General features: G+C 38.3%; 4 protein-coding genes and 1 pseudogene across 4 annotated transcripts; 4 read left to right on the top strand and 1 right to left on the bottom strand.

The window, feature by feature from the left end:
• The first annotated feature begins 1,730 nt into the window (after nucleotides 1–1,730).
• On the top strand, nucleotides 1,731–1,830 carry LOC113300791 (annotated as a pseudogene).
• A 6,367-nt stretch (nucleotides 1,831–8,197) lies between these two features.
• LOC113294364 lies at nucleotides 8,198–9,556 on the top strand. Its single transcript, XM_026542754.1, has one exon. The coding sequence runs from the start codon at nucleotides 8,198–8,200 to the stop codon at nucleotides 9,554–9,556; it is 1,359 nt and encodes a 452-aa protein (XP_026398539.1).
• Nucleotides 9,557–10,055: 499 nt separating this feature from the next.
• On the top strand, nucleotides 10,056–11,760 carry LOC113294363. The gene is made up of 3 exons (XM_026542753.1): nucleotides 10,056–10,809; nucleotides 10,919–11,327; nucleotides 11,475–11,760. The coding sequence occupies exons 1-3, from the start codon at nucleotides 10,056–10,058 to the stop codon at nucleotides 11,758–11,760; spliced, it is 1,449 nt and encodes a 482-aa protein (XP_026398538.1).
• Nucleotides 11,761–11,867: 107 nt separating this feature from the next.
• On the top strand, nucleotides 11,868–12,302 carry LOC113294362. The gene has a single exon (XM_026542752.1). It carries the CDS (start codon nucleotides 11,868–11,870, stop codon nucleotides 12,300–12,302), a length of 435 nt encoding a protein of 144 aa, XP_026398537.1.
• An 11,034-nt stretch (nucleotides 12,303–23,336) lies between these two features.
• LOC113294361 (Werner Syndrome-like exonuclease) lies at nucleotides 23,337–24,188 on the bottom strand. Its single transcript, XM_026542751.1, has one exon. It carries the CDS (start codon nucleotides 24,186–24,188, stop codon nucleotides 23,337–23,339), a length of 852 nt encoding a protein of 283 aa, XP_026398536.1.
• Between the last annotated feature and the right edge of the window lie 894 nt (nucleotides 24,189–25,082).

The following is a 25,082-nucleotide window of genomic DNA, read 5'->3' as shown; positions in this document are numbered from 1 at the left end:
GCCACCGTGCCAATGGCAAACCATGACAGCCACGTCTCCGCGCCAAGGCATGCCAACCATGCCAGCCGCACCACCGTGCCAATGGAAAACCATGCCAGCCACGTCTCCGTGCCAAAGCGTGCCACCCATGCCAGCCGTGCCACCGTGCCAATGGAAAACCATGCCAGCCATGTCTCCATGCCAAGGCATGCCAACCATACCAGCTACACCACATGTGCCAATGACATGCCGTGCCAGCCACACCTCCGCGCCAAGGCATGCCAACCATGCCAGTCGCGCCACCGTGCCAATGGCAAACAATGACAGCCACGATTCCATGCCACAGCCATGTCGGCCCCGTTACATGCCGCTGGATGCCAAAACGAAGAGTTGCAACAATCAATGGCCACCCTTCCATCTGAGATGCAGATCTTAGCCGTCCAAGGTCGCCATCCAACACATGGTAACCTTTAGCCCAATGCCAAAACCCTAGTTTTGGCCACGCCTAAACCGCGCCAAGGCATGCCAACCATGCCAACCATGCCACATGTGCCAATGGCATGCCGTTCCAGCCACCTTGTCGCGCCTAAACCATACCATGTCGGCCTTCCATTCACGGCTGCCAAAACGAAGGCGTGCGACAATCAACGACCACCCTTCCATCTTAGATGCAAATCTTAACCATCCAAGGTCACCAACCAACGCATGGTAACCTTTGGCCCAACGCCAAAACCGCGCCAAGGCATGCCGACCATGCCACATGTGCCAATGGCATGCCGTGTCAGCCACCTTGCCGCGCCTAAACCATACCATGCCGGCCTTCCCCTCATGGATGCCAAAATGAAGGCGTGCGACAATCAACGACCACCCTTCCATATTAGATGAAAAACTTAGTCGTCCATGGTCACCAACCAACGCATGGTAACCTCGAGTTCACATGGTTTGATGATTTATCACCAGCTAAAGATATTTGATGGACTCCCCTAGGGTTGGGTTGTGGTTGATTATGAAACTTTCATTTTTCTCTCATTGTCTCATTTATATGACTAACCTAGGTTTTCAACTCGGAAATAGCCTGAGAGTTAGCTTGTACCATCTTTTTATTTTCATCTAATCCTCGTGCAACTGATTGCTAAAATTCTAAAGTGTTCTGAGTTAACAAGGCAAGAGACTCTTCTAAACTCATGATTTTCTTATCTGAAGGGATCTGAAACTGTGTCGGAGCTGAAAGATTCTTAGTATAGCCAAAACCTGGGGGAACCTGAGAGTTACTAGACTAACCTTGATTCTGGCCCTTAGACCAAGAAAGGTTGGGATGGTTTCTCCAGTCAGGGTTATAGGTTTCTGAATATGGGTCAAACTTATGACGGTTATCGAATCTAGTGTTGTTATAAATAGCATTGGCTTGCTCCTCAACAGTATGGCCTTCCCAAAAAGGCTCTATTCTACCACTATTACCACTAGAATGACCTAATTCTAAAGCTTCTAACCTTTTTGCTATGGATGCTATTTTAGCATCTGACTCATAAGATCCTTCTACCCTATTGACCTTTCCTCTACTTAGAAGAATTGTTTTCTGGGGTTCCCTACTATTTTCCCATTGTTGGGTCTTATCGGCGATTTCATTCAAAAATGTCATTGCCTCATCAACATTTTTATTCTCAAACCCACCTGTGCATAAAGAATCAACCATGGTTGTTGTTGAATAATCTAAACCCTCGTAGAGGATCTGAACTAACCTAACCATATCTAAACCATGATGAGGACATTGAGATATTAATTCATTGAACCTTTCTAAATACCTATATAAATATTCTCCCTCTTATTGAGCAAAAGTACAGATTTGTGTCCTAATAGACGATGTTTTGTGCCTTGGGAAAAACTTCTGTATAAAGGCGGATATAAGTTGGTCATACTTTTCTGTGCGGAAGACCCATACAGAAAACCATTGATCTTATATCCCAAAAACTGGATTCCAGATCATGGAATATATTCACCAGTTTTGAGCAATAACTTCTCTAGAAGAATATGTCATTAGAGTTAGCTACTATCTCCATCTAGGGTTACTTACTATCTCCATCAAAGTTAGTTTTTTAAGTTCTTATGGCCTCGGTGATTCCATCACCAGGCATATTTGTATGTCACTTTGCTAATATCATTTTGATCAAGCTTTTAATAAAATCCTTTAAATAATTCCCTTTAATATGTTATCATATATCAGTCTGTATCCGTGAGCATATATTTCCTCTATGTTTAACATTCCATATATTTAATAACTAGGGCTTTCTTGGAAGTTAAATATTTTTCTTGGATTTTTATTTTAATCTCCAATTTTGAAAAGAAAGGTCGTCCATATACAATTATTCTTGAATTATTCAATTCAGGAATATCGGGAATTCAGTAAACTAATTTAATTTTCACATGCCCAAATTATTCATTGCATCAATTTTTTGACCAGGCTTTATCATAGCATGTTTCACAGTTGTAGAAAGCAACCATTTGATATACTTAGCTTTTCTTGTTGAGACATGCATTATCTGGTTATGAATCCTTATAGTATCTACTTTAGATCGAACAGGACCTTAATGCAATAGTGCAGTCAGAACAATCTCAAGGTTTTTAAGTTACAATGAATAGCGATCATCCAGTATATGTCATTCTTCCATCTATCTTGTTTCAGACTATTATCCGAAAAAATTGAATTTATCATGCCATAGGTGGATGAGCATATTCAATAACTTGATCAATATCTGAGAAAATTTGATGAAGAGCAAAGACGAGGTACTCATATCCTTTTTTTCTTCATTTTTTTTTCCTTCAAAATTTCTGAATGCTGGGTAGATTGGCATGTCACCATCCAACATCCATGTTGTGAGTCACAGAAGTATGACCTTAATTACATGGAAATATGGCTTTTGACAGAGAGAGATGTTTCCCCATGTCGCACCGATTCGTCCCTCCAAACGAAGAAAAAAAAACGACCAAAAAAAAAGACAAAGAGAGATGTTGCAGATGCTTCTCGAACAACTGTCGTGAACCCTGATACTAGTGTGAATTCTGGCGATACTGGTACTGGTAAAGGAGGACGTAAGAAGTATGTATCTTTATGTTAGAGCACTGCTCGGTCGAACTCGCATGTGTTGCTATCTCAAGCAGGTTTGTCAATGTTAGTGATCAAAACTATAAGTCTTGATTTCTAGTCTACTATACCTAAGTCTCGGACTAGGATAGAAAGTGTAATTGAGCTCAAGAACTCCATGGCAATCATCATACAAGACGAAGAACTACTCAAGGAACTGGTGGAACTTCATCGACTAAAAGGTATGTGGATACTTGAACTTATCTATCACTCAAAAGTCTATCTACTCTATCTCATATTTTGAGACAAAATTCGTTTTGCTATATAGACTTTGATTATACACATTTTCTATTTCGAGTCGAGTTTATCTCGCCTATCTATTGGTCGAAATACGTGTTGGTAAGCTTTCGCTTTGGTCAAGTTCGTCTTTACCTAGTGACGAAAGTCATGTTATGTTTCAATCACTTTAAAAATTGCTTTGACGAAAAATGGTTTGTGAATAACAACTATATAACGTCCTCTAAGAATGTTTCAATGATTGAAATGGGAGTTTAGATTATATAACCAATGTTGGATATAAGCATTGTGTGGTAACACATATATGTATAAGTCCTTATTCCTTGAACCAAAGTATGGGTACTTTGCTGATCAGGAAAACTGGAACAAGAGTTGTGAACTCAGTCCGCGAACTGGAGGAAGTTCTCATCCGGAGAATATCTGCTGGAGTTTGTGAACTCCTTCCGGGAACTTAAGTCCGCGAACTAAGTCTGCGTACTTGAGTTGGTTATATCTAAAGACGATTATTTGTGAACTTATATTTATATTAACTAAGGAATGCAATTTGCAAACCGTGACTATAAAGTTCATGAATCGATTCGAGTGAATCAAATCGTTTTTGCTTCTATTGTGTCTTGTATACTTCTATAAGATTTATACAATTGAACAACTCTCTAACTAGTTCATTTGAGTCATTTGAACTAGTTATGGTGAAGAAGAATATGGTTGATATGAAAGTGCTCATATGGCTAACCATTTGGTTAACTATTGTTGAACCAACAAATGTACATGTTTGGGTACGGTTACACAAACCAAATTCGTGCATTTCATTTGTGTGTAACAAGCTAAGTTTTCGATCCAACGGTTGAAAGATATTATCTTGAATATAATCAGGTTTTCATCTAACGGTGAATATTGAATGCTTTGTTATTAAGCTAACATTGATTGCAAACCCTGATTTGAAAGACTATATAAGAGAGAACTCTAGCAACTGGGAAACCTAATACCCACACCTCCTGTGTGATACTAGTTGTATAAGCTAGAGTCGATTCTCCTTTAACCTTAGGTTTCTTATCGAGAACCTGTAGGTTAACGACTTGAAGACTTCATTGGGATTGTGAAGCCAGACCGATACTACTTTCTTGTAGTTGTGTGATCTGATCTTGCTGATTCTATCATGTTAAGTACAATCGTAACGATTGGCTTGAGATTAATATCTCTGATAGGCAAGATATAAAAGTAGTCACAAACATCTTCGTTTCATCGTTTGTGATTCCACAATATCTTCTTTCGCCGCATCGATTAAGATTATTGTGAGGTGATTGATAATACTAGGATAATCTTCGGGAATATAAGTCCGGTTTATCAATTGGTTCCTGTTCACCTTGATTTATCAAAAGACGGAACAAAACTTGTAGGTATTTCTGTGGGAGACAGATTTATCTATTATCGTAGACTTTTCTGTGTGATACAGATTTGTTTATTATAGTCTTCGACTTTGGGTCGTAGCAACTCTTAGTTGTGGGTGAGATAAGCTCAGGGAATCAAGTGCGTAGTATCCTGCTGGGATCAGAGACGTAAGGAGCGCAACTGTACCTTGGATCAGTGTGAGATTGATTGGGGTTCAACTACAGTCCAGACCGAAGTTAGTTTGTAGTGTGCTAGTGTCTGTAGCGGCTTAATACAGTGTGTGTTCAATCTGGACTAGGTCCCGGGATTTTTATGCATTTGCGGTTTCCTCGTTAACAAAATTCTGGTGTCTGTGTTATTTCTTTTCCGCATTATATTTTGTTATATAATTGAAATATCACAGGTTGTGCGTTAAGATCAATCAATTAGAATATCCAACCTTTGGTTGTTGATTTACATTGATTGACACTTGAACATTGGTCTTTGGTACCGTTCAAGTTATTTCACATAATAATCAGGCTCACGGATTTCTATCTGTTCGATTTGCTGATTACATTGTGAAATAGAGATATTAGAACTTTTTGATATACTTTATTAAGATTGAATCTAGTTGATTCTCTTGAAAGTATATTGGAGTTAGTCCATACAAATTGCTAATCGAAATATTGGGTGTGGTTGTTGTACCCCACTTTTTCACTTTCTTTCTTTGACGTTTATCCTTCTAAATGTTCGAAATTCCAGTAAAGTAGTACTGCTCAGGTACACTAAGCTTGTAGTTGATGTAGGTTTGCATATTCCATTTTTCTAGTATCATCATGCTATTTAATGGTTATCAACCTCGAAAGATGTAATTCTATTACAAAATCTTACATGATTCTGTCTCTCTTAAAAGCAATTCGAGTATGTGAGCTGACCACTCTTGCAAAAGAATATTAGTTTATAATAACAGATATGAAACGTCGACCTCGTTAAATAGTTTGATTAACAAGCTTTTTGTACGTATTTCGTAGGCAGTGGAAAACATTTTTATCTTCTTATCTATATATTCTTGGCCTTACTCCTTTTCTAATCTATTTTATTCTGTTGCTGCAAAACATCTTAGTTAGTTTCCTTGAGTTGCATCTGACATTACTTAATGCAGAACTCGCTCAGCAGCCGCAGCAGCAGCAGAAGTAGTGTACCAGCAGAGACACCAAGCATGGATCTAGATTTGCCAGTGGATCCAAATGAACCCACATACTGTTTTTGCAACCAAGTTAGTTTCGGCGAGAGTAGTACTAAGATGGGTGACCTCTTGGGAAGTCCTCGTGTTGATTTCCTTTTTAAAGAGAAAAAGCAAAATTTTAGGGTTTGGTCCGACTTTCTCTCTCCTGTTCTCTCTTCTTCCTCGTTCTTTTTTCTGCACTTTTTTGTGCCTCCCATGGAGGAACATTTTCGATCTTTACCACCTGATATACGAGTGAAACCTCATACGAATATTAACTTTAATCATCAAAAGAATCGTTCCCGTTCCAAGTCGAGAACAAGAAAAGATTTCACCCAGCAAAATTCGAAAAACCCAGCTGCTACTGTAGCAAACAATCCAAACAATGATGGTTTACCCGAAATAGGCAACAGATCCATCAATGGAGGCAGATCTGATGTGGGTATTCGCTTATATGCTACCATAGTCAAGAAAAGAAGCCATGAGATGTCATCTATAGATGCAGATTCACTATCATACCCCCCTGTTCGTTCCTCAACAGGTGAGATTGTAATTAAAATTCCAAAAGATTTAAGTTCTCGTTCTAAAGAAGTTTGGAAATATAGTCTTGTGGGTCGCTTCAATTTCAGAACCCTTGGTCTGCAATTTGAGGAAGCTAAGCAGATCTTGTGTAATCAATGGAGTCTAACTGGCCAAGTTCAGTTCATCCCATGGGTAAGGGGATATTTCATTATCAAGATGTTCAATGAGGCAGATCGTAAGCGTGTCAGCTATGAAGGTCCTTGGAAGGTTAAAAATCAACTGCTGAAGGTGTTGCCATGGACTCCCATGTTCAACCCTGAGTCGGAAAAGAATTCAAGAGTTGTTGTTTGGGTTCGTTTCCCATATCTGCATCTTGAATACTGGGAGGAAGAAATTCTGTTCAGAATTGCCCGGGGTCTTGGCAAGCCAGTTGCTGTCGATCCTAGAACTCTAAAGCACGAATATGGGTACTTTGCTGCTGTGCTCATTGATATAGACTTCTCCAAACCGCTTGGTAATATTATCATATATGATGAGGAGTTGCCTAAGGGTTTCTATGTTGATTATGAGATCTATAACAAACCTGATTTCTGTGAACATTGCAAAACAATTGGGCATGTGGAAGAAAATTGCAGAAACAAGAAGTATAAGGACTTGAAGAGGATGTATGACCAAGAAACTGATCAGGTGAAGAGAGCAACTCTGCAAATTGAATTGGATGAGCTGAAAAACGTTTGGAAAAAGAAGGAATACACGAAGTCAACTTGGCAGGATAAAGATAAGATGACTGAAATCACTAAAAAACCAGCTTCTGGTGTGGGTTTTGAAGGGATACATACGCTTTTCCCTAGTGACTCTGCTAGCTCTAATGGGGATGAAGTAGAAATTGTTGATACTACAGCTCAGAAAGACCAGGTCGTTGATACTGCAACTCAGCAAGTGCAGGTTGGTGCTGTAGATGATGTTGATGTAGATGATGTTGTTGTAGATGAGGTTGCTGTAAATGATGTTGTTGTAGATGCAGCTGCTGAGTCTTTGCCAGACGCTGCAAGTGTTGATGGTGAGAACAATAAGGGAGCTGATGCTTCAAACTTAGATAAAGAGGAAGAATTACTCTTTGTCTTCTATGAGGAACAGAAGAGGAAGGCGATTAACTTGGCAAGAGCTGCAGAGTTAGCTAAAACAGAGCAGGGTTTGGATTTAGCTAAGCTTCAGAACGTGAGAAGATCAATCACTGAGAAGAATCACCATCCTGAGCCAAGGAGTTCTGAAATACAAGACGTTGTTGTTCCAGCTACTGAGATTGCAGTCACAGCAGATACAGATTCTCTGAAAGAGCATATTGAAGGTGTAGGTTTTAGCTCCCTTGCTAAAACAGCTAGAAGGGTTTCTCCTATCAAACCTGCCGAGCCTCTTGTGGTTTCTAATAATTTCTTGATTGGTGCTGATGTGGTGACAATTGATTCTGATACCTTACAACCTGTTCTACAATCTAGTAGTGCGACCAGCTTGGTGGAAGATGAGACTGCAGTTTTGGAGTGGGGGGCTGCCAAAGATGAGGAAGATAGAGTCAAAAAAGATCTGGCAGGGAAAAAGAAGTTAGCAAATATGGCTAACAAGAAGCCAAACAAAGCTGTAACGAAGAAAAAAACTAGCAAGCAAGCTAACAATTCTGGCAAGGGGGAGGAAAAGGGTTCGGCAATCCCTTCTACAAACTTGGTTATTTAATGCGTGTCTTCTTTTGGAATGCTCAAGGCTTGGCTAAAGATGGTGCAAAGGCCAAGTTAAAAGAGCTTCAGAATTTGCACAAACCAGATATTATTTGTATTGCAGAGGCGCAGGTTTTCTGCACTGCTCGTTTTGTCAGATCTTTGAGATTGGTCGACTTCTCTGAGGATGTTGTTACGAGTGAGTCTGGTGATGATAAAGACAATATTTGGGTTATGTGGAAGACTTCGTTAACAAGACCGGTCATTCTTTCTTCTTCCAAACAGGTTATTACCATTGAAGTGGAGGGTAATATTATTACAGCAGTTCATGCTTCTTACAACCCAGTCACAAGGAAAATGATGTGGCGTCAATTGGATTTGGGCTCTACTTCGCTTCCTTGGCTGGTTTTGGGAGATTTCAACTGTGTGTTACGCATGGAAGAAAAGAAGGGTGGAATTCCAATCAAAGAGGTTTATATGAATGAATTCACAAGTTGGATTTCAGATAATAGTTTGGTGGAGGTAGACTCTTTGGGCAAGAAATACACCTGGTCTAACCGCCAGAAAGGTAGTAGAAGAATTGTTTCCAAACATGATAGAGCCGTGGTCAATGATGCTTGGTTCTTCAAATATGATAATTGGAGATGTAAGGCTTTGCCTAGAATCTGCTCTGATCATTCTCCTCTTATTGGTTTTGCTTTTCAAAGTCCAAGACCGAAAAGAGCTCCTTTTAGAATTCAGAAAATGTGGATGTCGCATCCAAGTTTTATGAACTTGGTTAAAGATACCTGGAATTTGAGTATGGTTGGTGCCCCTCCTTTTGTATTTTCCAGCAAGCTTAGAAGACTTAAAGATGTGTTGAAAGTTTGGAACAGAACGGTGTTTGGAGATGTTCAGTTTAGATTGAAACAAGCAGAGCTTAAGCTGGACGCAGAAATGGACCTGCTTGATTGTGATCCAGCTGATGAATTACAATTCACTAGGGTGGACGATGCCAAGAAAGCAGCTGATGATGTGAGGATGGACCTGACTTCTATGCTTCGTATGAAGTCGAGAGTTACTTGGCTGGAAGAAGGGGACCAAAACACTAGATTTTTTCACAATAGCATTCGCATGAGGAGAAGCCAAAACACTATCTCGGATCTCAAAGTTTCTATTAACTCTACTTTGTTTTTGCAGGATAACATTAAAGATTTTCTTGTCAATCATTACAAGGATAAGTTCAATGGTGGGGATACTTGTATCGATTCAAAGTTGTTTGATTTTTATCATGAGCGTATTTCTTCTCAGGAGAGTATTCTCATGGATGCCATCCCAAATTTGGAAGAGATTAGAGTTGTTGTGTTCGATTTGGGTGCTGACTCTGCCTGGCCCTGATGGATTCTCTGGGAATTTCTACAGAATTTGCTGGGATACAATTTCTGCAGACCTTTGCTAGGCTATTGTCAATTTCTGGGAGATGCGGAAAATTCCCAATGGAATTAACTCAAGTTTCATTGTGCTCATCCCTAAGAATAGCAAATCTGATGTTGTTAAAGACTTTAGGCCAATTGGCTTGAGCAATTTCTTTTTCAAAATCATCACGAAGATAATGGCTTCAAGGCTGAGCTTTGTGCTTAACAATTTGATTTCGGAGGAGCAAGTGGCTTTTATGAAAGGTAGAAACATTCATGAAAACATTGCTTTGGCTTCCGAGATGATCAATAAGATTAGTAGTAGCAGAAGGTATGGTAATATTGGCCTCAAACTTGATATTGCTCAAGCTTTTGACACAGTGAGTTGGGAGTTTATTGCTGAAGTTTTTCGCCAATATGGTTTTTCTGACAACTGGTGTGCTTGGATTCTTAGCATTCTCAACTCAGCCAAAATTTAGATCATGGTGAATGGTAGCCCGAAAGGTTTCTTTAGCATCTCTAGAGGTTTAAGGAAAGGTGATCCTCTTTATCCTCTGATTTTTGTTCTTATTGAAGATGTTCTGAGCCGTAATCTGTCCAAGCTCTTTGCTCGTCGTAGTATGCACTATATGGTCAGAAAGAAAGGTATTGCTCCTTCCCATCTGCTTTTTGAGTATGACATTCTTATTTTCTGCAGGGGAAATCTGCAAAGTCTTCAAAATCTGGTTACTATTTTGGGCATGTACAAAAGGGCCTCTGGCCAGTGTGTGAATTTTTCCAAGAGTCAATTTTACTATGGAGGTGGATCTAAATCGAGAGCTGTGGCAATTTCAAATTTTTTGGGAATGAGGAGAGCCTACTTCCCTGACAGATACCTTGGTATTCAGCTAAATCCTGGCATTGTTAGGATCATTCATGTTCTTCATGTGGTGGAGAAGATCAGGGACAAGCTTGTGGGTTGGAAAGGTCAGCTCCTCTCTTTTCAAGCTAGACTGGTGCTGATTAAGGATGTGATTTCGAGCTATATTATTCATTCCATGGCTGTTTATAAATGGCCACGTATGGCCATCAAGCAAGTTGAGAAGGCCATTAGAAATTTCCTTTGGTCTGGAGATGCGGAGAAGCGTAAATACTTCACAGTTCGTTATGACAGCTTGTGTTGCAAGAAGAGTGAAAGGAGGGCTTGGTATCAAAAAGCTGTTAGATGTCAACAAAGCAATGCTGATGAAGATTTGGGTCTCTATAAGAGATTCTGACAAGATTTGGGCAAGGTTTCTGGAAGCTAAATACTTCAAGAGTAATGGCAATTTGATTGACTACAAGCTGGGTTCGTCTGTCTTTCCAGGTATTAGATTGGTTTTCAATTTTGTGCAAAAACACACAAGATCAATCATAGGCAATGGTGAGAACCCTTCCCTTTTCTTTGATAGTTGGTGTGGTGATTTTTCGATTGCCAAGAAGCTTGGCATTTCTTCCAAAGGGCCTAAGGATTTTCAGGCAAAAGTGTGCAATATTATTGCCGATGGTATTTGGGCAATCTCTCAAGCTACAAGAAATTTGATGCTTCGTTGTAACATTTATGAGGATAACTTGCCAATTATTGCTGGGGGTGATGATTATAAGATTTGGGACCTGGATAAAAAAGGTGTTTTTTCGGTCAAATCTGCTAAGGCAGCTATCAACTCCCCAACTGATATCCATCCCTGTGCAGCTCTGTTCTCGAGAAAGGTGGTGCATCCTTCTTTGGGTGTGCAGTACTGGAAGATATGGACCAAGCAATGATGTGCAACTGATGACAACATCATTAAGAATACTGGGAGAAGTTTGGCCTCAATGTGACGCTTATGCCGCAAGAATTGTGAGACCTTAAGCCATATTACTTGGCACTGTGGTTTTTCTAGGAGGATCTGGGTTTGGGCTGCTGGTATCTTCAGTATCCAGCCGAACGAGGATCTAGTGAGTTCTTACCAGGATGCAAAAGGTCGTAGTAGGATGATTAAGGATTTGTGGTTGGTCACAAATCTTGCCATTGTCACGGAGCTGTGGAAGACTCGTAACAAGGCATACTTTGAGAATGCACCAATTCATTGGCTTGGTTTTAAGGGTCGGGTTTACCAAATGATCCGCGACAACTCAATTAGAATGAAGGGTCATATGTTCAACACTGTAGAAGATTTGAGGATTTGAACTATTTTCGGGTTCAACACAGGTCTTGCAAGATCTCTATCCCTCTTGAGATTAGATGGTTTCCTCCAAATCCGGATGAGATAATGATTTGCTGCGATGGTGCGTCAATGGGTAATCCGGGTCAAGCTGGTGCGGGGGTTATGTTTCGGGATGCTAATTCAACGGTGCTTGGCGTTCTTTGTGTTGGTCTAGGCTGGCAAACCAACTTCTATGCAGAGGCTTGTGCAATCATTTATGGTGCGTTGTTAGCTAAGATCTGGAAGGCCACCAACATTTGCATTCGTTCTGATTCGATGAGTTGTATCCAAGCCCTTGAGAAGGATGAATTGCCCTGGCAGCTGAGACAGAAATGGAGAGTGGCCAAGAAGTTTTTCTCCAATATTCGTTATATCCATAGCTATAGAGAGATAAATTTTTCTGCTGATGCTTTAGCCAAGCGAGCTTGTTTGCTGGCTGAAGATATCTTTGAATTCTATGAGGGTCGTCCGGGCTTCATTCTGCCTGTAGAATGGACTGGCCAAAGTTATTTTCGTTTCAATTAGTTCTTTCTGGCGGTTAGCTTGTTTTCGGCTGAGTGCTAGTCTGAACTCCCCCTGTTTTGCTTTTTAGCTTTTTGCTCAATCCATTTTTGACCGAGTAAAAAAAAAAAACAAGTTAGTTTCGGAGAGGATGGTTGCACGTGACAACCCAGATGTATGTAATACTATTTTCCTTGATATTTGTTTTTACTTTTAATCAAATTTGTTGACAAGTCTAACGTGGGTTAAGAAGAACAATGATTGGTCATACCCAAAGTTACATGGCGGTGTTGTTTATACCCCCATCATAGACAGAATCTAACCCCTTTTTCGTTTTAAATTCTCTTGATTCTAAATCCTTTTTCATTCAATATTCTTAGTGCAAGATAGAATGGTTTCACTTCGGTTGTGTTGGCTTGAGGGAACACCCCAGAGGGAAGTGGTATTGCTCGGATTGTGCTGGCTTGCAAAAGCGTTGGAAAGGCAAATGATTGTATAAAACACCATTCTGGTATGCCACATCAGTTATTTTAGGTTGTCACTCTGTTTCCTACAAGCTAATCTGTCTTTTTTCTTTTACAAAAATTACCGTCATCTAACATATTTATTTTTCTTGCAGATCAGAAAAAGTTTCGCTCTTCCAACTCCTCCTTTTGTTCCTCGAGATACGTGATTTGCAACCACTCCCATTGCCATCATCTTCGTTCAACTCTTCGCGTGTCTGTGTAGAAAGAGACTTGAATTCTTGTCAGTTGCGATGTACAAATTTGGTAAATAATGGTGTAATGAGGTTACTCCTTCATCTCCGAAATAAGTTTAACTATCCATGCCCAGCCTAACAAAAGAACATAAAAAATCCCATAAAGCTATCAAAGAGGGCCAAAAATTGAATAATTTTACGGTGGAAATATAGAGAAGATAAAGAGGCAGAGAAATTTTCTATTAGATTAGAAATCAACTGTGTTACATCCATATATACCTTTATATATAAGTAGAAAGAAGACCCTAGATAATATATTGGGCCGCACATCCATGGGCTACAAGCCCTACAACACTTCCCCTTGTGCGGTCCAGTAGAACTTCATATGCGGGGCTTCACATTTAGTGCTTTGAATATAGTTCTTCAAATGTCGTCCTCAGCTTGATGACTTGTGCCGAAATCAATTGCCTCATTAAAACTTTGACAAGGAAAAACCTAGTGGGATAAAACCTTGGTACAACTCTTCACATGTGATACTTCACATGTTATCTTGTACTTTACATGTAGTTCATCACATGAATACGATCTTCAAGGACCGACTAGTCTAAGTTAATTCCCTCGTTAAAACTTCGTCAGGAAAAACCCAGAGGGACAAAACATGAACTAGAGAAAAAGAGTACAATATTAAGCAAACCTATAACATAGTTGGACTCGAATATGTTGCCTCATTAAAACCTTGACAAGGAAAACCCAGTGGGATAAAACCTTGATGAAGGTAAAAGAGTACAACTTGACATATGCAAGTAAAGGTGATCCGTTGCAGATGATCACTTTGCTCTGTTGAAATTGACTAGTTGCTTCACAACTCTTAAGGCACAAAATCCTCGTGGGAAAGACAATAGACTTAGATGGGAAATTACATTCCCGGTGTTTGTTGTTGTCTCATTAAAAACCTTGCCAAGTAACAAAACCCTCTGGGGAAAAGCAACCTCGGTGAAGGAAAATTATTCAACAAACCATTAGATGCTCCTCCTGATGTCAGACAATTTTCATTAGTCTAATGCAGTCAAAAGGAGTTTATCACACTTTACTTTGGTGACTCGAATGTTTATAAGACCATGTTGTTGATTTTGGAAGTTATGTTGCTTATCGTACTATCGCGTTTCATTTCTTTGATTCAGATATTTTCAGTAATATCAACACGATCTTTATGTCTTCAACGTTCAACATACTTAATGTTTTCAGTGTTGTCTCGCTAAAAACCTTGTCGAGTAACAAAACCCTTTAGGAAAAAAAATTCTCGATCGAAGGGAAAAAGAGTACAACACAGCTTCAATTTCGAAGTAAAATATGTCGACATCATATCCTTGGATCCTCCCCCTGATGTCGGCATCTCACCCTGATTACTTTCAGGGTTGTTCCACACAGTTCCTTTAGTCATGTAATTTTTGAAACTGAATATCGATAATGACTTAGAAAATAGTCTACCATATCTCCCCTTGATTAATTTCATTGGAGAAGATATTATTGTTCCTTCATAATCAACAACCTTTGGATTGCAGTTCCTTTGGCAATCATTTTTATGTCTTTGCAGGGATAAAACAAAATCATGTCAATGGTTAATTTTAAGTACATGATTACATTCACTGTACATTCTAAAGACGCTGCGTTAGCGCCGAACTATATCTAGCTAACAAGTTCCATGAGGGTGTAAAATTTAATCGAGTATAGTACTATACTAAGTACAAAAATGCGTATATTGTACATAGATATGGGAATTTCATCTCCCAATACATCTTCGTCATCTTCCTTAAGATGAAATGGTGACTTACTTACATTTGAACCTCGACTAATCGTGGGAGTGCTATCAGGATGCATGTCTTTGTTAAATTGCCTGAGAACTTTAGACATATGCAAACTAGTGGAATAATATACCACAAGCTCAGTATTCAGTCGATTTTTCCCCATATTTTTCATCTCAAATTCGGATTTAAAATAGCTTTTAGGGTCTCTTATTACATCAAGAGTACCCATTACCTCTTTACCATCGATATAGATAGCTACAATTCCAAATCAGGAACTTTCTTGTGAATACGCAAGGAAAAATAACTTACTTGTCTATCCCCTCCAAATCAAATAGTCACTTAGGCGGGTATACCACATCCGCCTAATTGCTTCAATCTAAAAGTGAGCGTTCTATCTAACTGTAAACGCACTATGTGGTTTAGAGTCACTTGATTGGAAAACAAAAGGCTATCAAGTACTTTTGTAAATATCTTCTATCTCTTGATTCTTTCAGAGATACGCAACAACCACATACATGTGCTGCATTTCAAGTCATTTTGAAATTACCAAGCTAACTAAGTTGTGGACTATAAAGTTCATTACGAGAGAAGAATTCCAGGGCTTTGTGAGAAACCTCGCGCCACAAGGAGAGTCTTTATACTTTAAGACTGCTTTCTTCTCATTATGCTTTGTGAAAAATTAATCATGTATATCCAATAGGCTTTACACTTGGTTGGTTAGCACTACCACACCAAATACCTGTATATTAGTCAAAGAACCAAGTTCTACCTAGATTGTATAGGCCAAATATGTTATTTATTTGAAATTAATCAAAATAAAGCATCATTCGATCTCATTGTGCTCTGCTTCTGGAGCAACTATTTGTGGATTATATCATCATTGTGCACGCATGATCCTTCCATGACTCATGTGCATTCTCATAATCCGTCAGAATTTCATTGTTCTCTAGAATCATTTAAAACTTCGGAGCGTCCTCCAGTATTGATTCATGGACATAGTCAGAGACAATTAAATGAGATGATTTCATTAATGATACAAATTAGGTTGTGCCTTACTCATCTACTTCCTTTCTAGGTGAGCATTGATCGAAACTGGTGGTCTCTCCATCTTCCTTTATGGATCCACGGCCTGAACTACACTTCCACCAAGTGCAGTTGCAACACCTTAGTCTATGGTGTACCCCATACTGGGGATTTCTAACCTTGCAGGAATATTTGCAGCCGGTATGTGTGAACTTGTCACTTTAGCGACATCAGTGTACATTCTGATAATCGATTATTTTTTGTCACTTCACATTTACATTTGTGGAGTACAAGAATCAATATGATACACAGTGGGAACACACCATGACAATTCATGTTGTTCCCTTAGAAAATACGTTTTCTTATCTCCCCCTAATGACGATAAAACTGTCTTATTAAAATCACAACCCGCAAATCGCGGTAAGAGATCTCCTGCCAAAGGTTTTAAAAATGAGGATTATTGTTGGGAACTCATTTCCAACATGACTACTTAACAGTTTTGAAGACCTATTATAGTACGATGTGGAGTCGTAATGGCACATATATAGTACAAAAAAATGCGTAAGAACACGAATGTCAGGCTTAAATCCAGTTACCAACTGGTACGCAAAAAAGGCTGACTAATATTGGGTTTCAAAAACGAATTAAGTAAGATGCGGGTAATATTGCATATCCCCAAAGCAATAAAAGATAGGTTGGTACGCATAACCTATTCCTTAGACACCATCTGTGACCTTTGATGGTAGCCTCTGCGAGACCATTGGGTATAAGATGCTCTATATTGATCTTATTAAACATGCAATATTCATCAAGTCTTTTTGATGTAAATTATCTAGCATTAAAAAGGGTGCTTCACCTTTGCACTTTGCATTGTGTACGTAATATGTGCTAGGAGTTTTAAAAACGCAAATTTCTTGGGAACTATAACCAGTCCAAAATGTCAAAACATTCACCAGATCCATCAGTCACTTTAATGGTCCGCATTCTGCATGAATATTTTTCTAAATTTCACCTTGTTTTCTTTGTAATATGGAATTTTTACCATTTGCATCATAGGATGGTCTCGATCCTGTTTTACTGAAGACTTTGTAAAAATGAGTGATATGCTTTCTTACCTAAAAGCATAATGGGAAGGGGGTTGTGCATCTAGTAATTTAGAAAACACTTATTGAGAGATATGCCGTCACTTTGCATTCTGTCAATATTTTTCCCATTTTCGTTCACTCAAATAAAGTGATATTTGTATGAGTTCTTTCAAAACAATCATCATTTCACAACCAAAGTTTCTTTATGGTTATACCCAAAGCCTGTATGAGTCAGTTTCCAACATTTCATAGTCAGAGTCAATATGGATTCAATAATCCAAATATTATAGTGAATTACATTGCACTAGATTGACTCATTAGTTTCCCTAAAATATATTTCCTTCCAAATGTATTAGAGACTATAAAAGATGCAATCAATTACATTCTCATCATTTTGATGTTCCACATGATATCCATTTTCACGGATTACTTGGGAATTTAACAAGGTGTACTTATCTCTTGGTACATCTAGAGATTTTGCGACGTCTTTCTTCTATCTTGAAAAAAAAATGAGCTGTGCTGCGCTTGATAAGATAGTCAATTGGCCATGCAAAGTCTTTGTTGCCATTAAAGTTGATGTGAAAATTGGTTGCTATTATGATACACACATTACATTGTATATACCAATACCTATGATCATGTGCATTTCCAACTCTTTCATTTATGATGGGAGCTACAATTACATTTTAGTTGATCCCATACTCGATTGATACTTGTGTATTGGTGTTATTACTACCAAAGACAAAAGTACATCTTTGTCTCATGATACTTATGCCCCTTTTCACATGATTTATATGAGTCGGTACGTATAACCCTCATTACTTCGAGGTTCTTTCCATTTTTAATTTTTGCTATTTTTAGCTTAATTTGAGAAATTTCTTTATCTCAATAGGCCAAGAGAATCTCACTACACATGTCAACCATTTACTTTAGGTTGAATATATACTAAAGATAGTTCTCTTGTTGTCATACTTCAACATGTACTGGTTCGTTAGTATCATGGATGAAATAAATAAATGGAAATTTTCTGACTCATATAATCTTTTGTGAGTTCTTCCACAAAAATTGGAATACATGTGATTTTATTTGAACGCATCTTTTGAAACGACCGACTCTTTAATAGTCGAGCAAGCGGATTACATCCCACAGAACATTCAAATTTGGGCAGAAAATATCAAGTACACAATAATGGTGCTCAAGTACTTTTAAACCCCAAATAAATATATTTGAATCGAGTTGGTACAACCAATTGAATAAAAGATAAACATCATTCAACCATAGCCAACATCATTTCAAATGAACAAAATAACAAAAAAACCAAAATTCTTAATGGTCGAGGTCAGCAATCATAATTTAAATTGACTGTCTATATAATACGAGCTTATCTTAAGGAAAAAAACAGAATTAGACATGTTCTAAAAATAGATGAATAAGCCTACCAAATATTCAATGTAAAAACCCACGTTAGCTACATATCTCGTATTTTGGTTCCATCTAAACATACACAGAACCGGAGCCCATGCGGACGTGCAGGACCAACCACAAAAACGGAACAAGATAGGTTCGGGCCTGGTTGGAACAAATCGGACAGAGCTGGTTCGAAATAGTTCAGAATCAAATAGATTGATCTGGGACGGGATTTGTTATTCCAGATTTCCTTTCTCCTCGAAAGGGGATCGCCAGCGGGCAGATTCTCTCACGCGGTCAGATTAGTACATACACAATCAAATCAATCAATGATCATATCATATCCCGGATAATGCTTAGCCAACCAACCGTTAAAAATGATATGATATTCATAACCCACTATAGCAGTTACGGACGTTACAAAAATTCGCAAGAAAGAATCAACGCAAAAGAAACTGTAACCGTAAATATGAAAACGCATGTGATGACAAAACATAAACACATGTGGCCCGGTCAAGTCAAGGTCCAAGCACCGATTATAGTTACATACATACTTAGTGGTGGGTCGTCAAATAACGTCAGGCCAACCCATTAAAAGTTATCATTATCAAACTTTTACAACGAAGAACAGTTTAGGCGAATAAAAATGAGGGGGGAAAATGGTAACATTTGTACCATGGATTTCGATCATACACAAAGTAGAGGACAAAATATGAATCAATTATTTTAATACTACTTTTCAAAATTTAACAGTATAAAAAAACGTTTTAATATAAATCTAGAAAAACATCATGTGATTCATCTAAGTGCAGATACAACAGGTGACATAAAAATTATATGATGCAATCTATGATTATTAAGCATATTAATCAACTAATTATACAAGGACAAAATGAATCACCTAATTATAAATTATATTCATGATAATGGAGACAATGACATGTGGTACTGGTAGTGATAGGTGAGTAGCTAATTAATTTCTAGGCAATCCCTAGTAATATAATCCCTAGTGATGGTTAATCAATCAATTATATACAAATTACAAAAAAATGCATAAACTAACTCGCGAAACATACAAAATCAAGAGCCCACGGATGCGTAGGGCCGTAGGCATCAAATGAAAACGGTCATCAATGTTTACATCAAAGATCTAATTGATAAAAAAAAAAAAAAATCAAAGCATGGCAGTCAAAACAAAAAGGGGCATATGACAGAACAATCAAGACAACCAAATATGATGGAGATCTCACATAAAGAAAAGTAGGGATTCGTTGAATTATACTTGAGATATCTTCCACGATTGACACGATCGAGGCGAAACTCATTACAATCGAGGCTCCAATGATCCAATCGTATTCCACTTGATTGAGAAGAAAATATCCAACTAAGAATTAATTCAACGACTGAGCTCTTGCTCCCCATGAGCACAGTTGATCAAGAAAAAAAATGGTTGTTCGGTTAGAGAATCGTGACTGATAACGTTTTGCGGTGGAAATATAGAGAAAATAAAGAGGCAGAGAAAGTTTCTATCAGATTAGAAATCAACTGTGTTATATCCATATATGCCTTTATATACAAGTAGGAAGAAGACTCTAGATAATATATTGGGTCGCACATCCATGGGCTACAAGCCCTACAACAAATAAGAGTTTTTATTTTTATTTTTTTCGAACAATTTTTTAGAGACCATGATTTTTTAGAGGGGAACATAGTTTTATTAGGCCACCTTCCCTATAGTTATAAGGGGTGTCCTAAAGCATTGAAATGACTAACCTATCCTTAACCTAATTTAATTTAAAACCAACCCAATAACCACCTATATATATATATATAACCACCACCTCCTCCCACCACCACCTCCCACCATCACCGATTACCACCACCACCTCCTCCGATTATCACCACCACCAACCACCGATTACCACCACCACCAACAACCACAGAGTACCACCACCACCTCCGATTACCACCACCACCAATCACCACCACCACTATATATATATATATATAATTTAAAACATTAACAAAGATATTCTCACAAACCCATTACTTGTCATTCGTTTTTGGTTGAATAAATGAGAAGTAATCAATAAAATGAGTTGAAAATGGAAGTTGCAGAGAGGTTTAATGGAGGGTTTTCTTTTTTCAGAGAAAAGTTCGGTTATCACGAATTAATTTTTTCTTAACCGAACTCAGAGTTCGGTTGATTCGCAAAAAAAAATACTTTTAACCGAGCTCCTTGTATTAGAACAACACAGTCCATAAGTTCGGTTCCTTCGCAAAATAAGGATATCATCGAACTTTAGTTTACGAAAATAATGAGAAGTCCACAAGTTCGGTTTGTTTGCAAAAATGTTAAGTTTTCTTTGTAACCGAACTCTACCTTTGAAACTTCGTAACCGAACTCTACCTAATTCGCCAAGAAATCAATTTCGTAGTAACCGAACGTTTGCCTAATTGCATATATGCATATATAAGCCCAGTTCGGTTGATTCGCAAAATATGTTGAAGTTTGCGAACCAGCCGAACTTCTAACACTAGGTTACTTTTAACCTGCAGTTCGGTTGGGAACTTGGTTGCGTTGAAGTTTGCGAACTAACCGAACACACAAGATCTACCCAAATAAATTGTTAAGTTCAAAGTTCGGTTATCTACCATTTTATCCTAGGTAACCGAACATTAAACTGTACGACCAAAATGTCCATTAACGAGCGAGTTCGGTAACCTGCGTGTTTGGAAAACGTAATCGAACTACACTTTCAGATGTGTTCGGTTACATGTTCTTGACATATGGTAACCGAACTGGCCCAAATCTACATAAAAATTTTCATTTTTTTTTGAAAGTTTGGAGCAATTCAACCAACATTATCTAAGTTTGAAGCATACCTGGGTACCCAAATACCCTTCCTCCGGTTGTGGTTGGTAAAATCAATCATTTTCATGTTTTCCTTTTTCATCTTCTCTAACTTTACTCTCTCAATAATTCTACTTATTTAAAAAAAAAAAATCATCTGATTTTTTAATCTCACTATCTTTAACTTAATCATCTCACTAATCATTACACTAACTATTATTAACACTAACTAATCATCACCCAAAATTAATCAGGAGGGTAATTTAGATATTAATATAAATATCTAGATAAGGGACGATCTAGATTTACTTCTAATATTTTTACACAAAATAAAATCATGGTCCTCCCAAAAAAACGATGGTCCTTAAAAAATGGTTCTTTTTTTCCCCCTTAACTTACCTGGTTTCACGAAGGCTGTGGGCTAAACCTCTTCACCAGTAGCCAACATGCCTGAAGTCTGGGCCAATTAGACCTTAACGTTATGCAGTAAAATTGTAAAAGAAAAGGTGGTATGTGTGTCAAGTTTTCAATTTGTGTTTACAAACCAAATAAGAAGATGTTTAGCAAGAGAAAAATCAGTCGTATTAATAGTCATTGAAAAATCACAAACATAGGGCACTAAAAATCACAAAACATAGGGCACTAAAGATCACGGGATGATTGGTCAATCATAAAACATAGGGCACAAAACAAGTTGGGAGTTGATCGAGTGTTTTTATCACAGGATAATTGGTCAATGTATGACTATTTGTTGGAAAATCTAATCAATGGGGCTTTTCATGATATACACCCATTTGATAATGTGTTTTCTAAAATACACCCGTTTTTTATCATATTTCTAAAATACACCCGTTTTGATAATTCCGTACGTTTTTTTGAATAAAACGGCTAACAGCCGTTAAATAGTCAGGTGTCTTTAAATCGGGTCAATTTGACTGAGTTGACTAAGATGTAAAAGGTCTGAAACATCCTTGACTGTTCCATCTTCTAGTTTCCGCTTCTTTCACTTCAATCGCAGTTTCACCTCACCAACAGGTAAAATATGTCGAACAAGCACAAATTATCTCAAACACAACACTCCATCAATGTCCCTAATATCACCAACTCCATCTTTTTTTTTGATTTTCTAGTTGGTTTCTCATTCAAACAACACAAACCGTCACAAACTTCAATCAACAGCTCCTTTTATGTCTTGAGCTCCAAAATTACTTCTAATCCTTGCTAGGAACAAAACCATGAATTCACGACTACTAGCTATGGAAAATCAGGGCAGACCTTAGTCATTTAGGACTTCTGTCAAATACTTGTGTGGGCAATGAAGAGATAACCCCCTTTTGTTGCATTAGTCGGGTATTAGCTCCTTCAACCTGCAATTGATTTAACGGCAGCAGAAAATCTTGTCCCGCAATTAAAAAATCTCATTAGAAAAACCAACTTGAATTAATGGCAGCTTGCTGCTTCGTAAACTCCCAATCCAAAATCCCCCGAAAAAAACCCTAAAACCCACACAATACTTCCACAGCACTATAAAAACCCCCAAATTTACAAAATTGATAGCAACCCAAGTTTCGAAATGGATCTAAATTCAAGGATTTCATTTAATTGGATCAAAAAAAAACATAATCACAAATTTATTTACAAAATCAAAATCTTATAAATCAAATAACCACACAGAGAGGGAGAGGATGAAAGAACAAACATCCAAACAGAGATTTACAGTTATAAGCATAGATCAAACAATATTGTATTCGTTAATCTTGATGTCGATGCAGTTGTTGTTCTCGAATGATTTCCAGAGAAATAGAAAGAAACGAAGAGAAAGAGAGGAGAAATAAAACCCAAGAGTTCTTCACACCCATTTTATTGTGGTATGGGTACATCGGGAATTTCGGATATAGCTATGATCCTTAACCGTTGATCAAAACTATTTGATGTACGGTTGGATATCGAGATGGTGGGCCTTAACGGTTTTATGGATGACGGGTGTATTTTAGAAATATTGAAAAAAACGGGTGTAGTTTTGTAAACAGCTTATCAAATGGGTGTATATTAGAAAAATTTTCTAAAAATAAATTGAAATGTTATTACTCCTAATTCCTAATTCCTGAAAAACGTACTCAATTAGTAGTTGGTTTCGTTGGTCTTCCCTCCATTAGACTTCAAAGGAACCCCCCGCTTAGTTTTCTATTCCACATCCTTTTGAAGTTCAGGAAAGTCTGAATCTTTCAGATTCATCTCTGGCTGGCGGTTGTTGTTCTTGTTGTTCTGATAAGTGCGTACTTGTGTGGCTCGACTCATCAAATCAACACCTAGTTTAAACGAAACAAAAGCATCTAAACAAGCATATTCAATCTGTTCATCTCTTAATACATCCCTCTCCCAGTTGATTAACAGGCATCTCCTCATTGGCAAATTTTGTTGGAGAAACTCCCTTACCAATTTCTTCAACCCAACTCTGTGAAGTCGGCTCTCTCCAGTCTTAAAAGCAGCCAAACTGCCAACTTCTTCAGTTCTAGCAACCATCAAATTGTGATCGACCATAAGCTTGTAAGCATCGGCATCGACCCCAGATCCAACAAAGATAAACTTGTCATTACCAAGAAAATCCTTGAGTGATTTAGGAACTTGATCACAGTGCGCGAACTGAAATATAAGACAACGTTTATCCAAACACAATTGCAACACAGCAACTTTGTTTCGTGTACCGGTGTAGCCGCGTCTTATTCGTCTCCATTCGATATCAAGACCCACAACAATATTATTCAACTTACCCAAGTCGTAATCCTTGTAGAGATCCGCAATCCATTGATCGACCACAGATGCTCTACGGGTTACGGTGGTGAAGATTGTATCAGTGTAATAGAACACTTTGTAGGTATGATGCGTATCCTTAGACTTATCAATTACTTCAATGCCTGTATTTTTCTTATCACCACGAGCACTACCACCATTAGTACCACTATTGCTGCTCATCTGGTTACCGAGAGAAAGACCAGACGAACCATTCTGGACTTTCTGAACTGATGGTCCTGCCATGTTAATGAGACGAAACAATTGAGAAAGTCTAGTTTATTTTATAGACTTTGGTGTCTTGTGTACTGAAGACAAGGTGTTTATTTATAAGCATGCCCAACTTGATTCTCAAGTTTTTCCAGTAAAAAGAAACCCATTACAATTAGGAAACATCAGCGTTTTAGAAGGCCTTCTTTAATTAACGCATTACAGGTCATCCCCAAAATTACATGGCGGTGTTGTTTATACCCGAATAATAAAACCTTTTTGATCCCATATTTTCATTGGGTTTAAGGTATATTCGAGCGGGGTTTTAATCCGCCCTGGTGGTGAGCATGCCACCTGGAACGACCGTGAGTGCTGCGGTCATCATAGCCCGCCGGCGTGGCCTGACCGCCTCAGCGTCCTTGGTGGGATCAAGAAGAACACTTTTCGGCTCAACCTGTCTCGATGCCGAATGATTAGTTCGGTTTTCCCGTCTCGTTACTCCGCTTATCGTGAGGTTCGTCTGTTATCAGCAATTATCCGTCTCGTTTTTAAGACCGATTGCAATTGTTAGGTCTATTCCACTTCCCCGATGACGCCCCTACCACATACATCCCGCCTAACCGATGATGTCCAATCCGGAATAGCGGGACCGGGCATGGTCAGCGGGCGGCTGTTCGATGGGACCGGTCATCATCAGTTGTCATCTAGTCGTTTTTTATACCCATCTTAGACGTGGTTTGACAAATCTAACCCCAAATGATTGTGTAAAACACCATTCTGGTCAGAGCCGGCCTTGAACATTCGTTGCCCCGAAGTAAAATTCCAAAAATGGTGCCCCATAGTCAGTTAATAATGCTTCAATATGAAAATTTAATCACTTGATTAAAGATTAATTAACCTATAAATAACCTATAAATGTCAATATAGCCA

This window comes from Papaver somniferum, chromosome 7, assembly GCF_003573695.1.
Source record: "Papaver somniferum cultivar HN1 chromosome 7, ASM357369v1, whole genome shotgun sequence".
In the NCBI taxonomy this organism is placed as follows: domain Eukaryota; kingdom Viridiplantae; phylum Streptophyta; class Magnoliopsida; order Ranunculales; family Papaveraceae; genus Papaver; species Papaver somniferum.
Note: the sequence above shows the minus strand (reverse complement) of the source record. Positions and strands in the feature narration are given on the sequence as shown.

What these genes read in the sequence shown, in the direction of transcription:
- LOC113294364 (XM_026542754.1), top strand. Translation starts at nt 8,198, where the DNA reads ATGCGTGTCTTCTTTTGGAATGCTCAAGGCTTGGCTAAAGATGGTGCA.
- LOC113294363 (XM_026542753.1), top strand. Translation starts at nt 10,056, where the DNA reads ATGGTGAATGGTAGCCCGAAAGGTTTCTTTAGCATCTCTAGAGGTTTA. An exon ending in CAATGCTGATGAAGATTTGG is followed by an intron (nt 10,810 to 10,918) that starts GTCTCTATAAGA and finishes CTGTCTTTCCAG; the next exon opens with GTATTAGATTGGTTTTCAAT. An exon ending in CATCCTTCTTTGGGTGTGCA is followed by an intron (nt 11,328 to 11,474) that starts GTACTGGAAGAT and finishes TGGTTTTTCTAG; the next exon opens with GAGGATCTGGGTTTGGGCTG.
- LOC113294361 (XM_026542751.1), bottom strand. Translation starts at nt 24,188, where the DNA reads ATGGCAGGACCATCAGTTCAGAAAGTCCAGAATGGTTCGTCTGGTCTT.
- LOC113294362 (XM_026542752.1), top strand. Translation starts at nt 11,868, where the DNA reads ATGGGTAATCCGGGTCAAGCTGGTGCGGGGGTTATGTTTCGGGATGCT.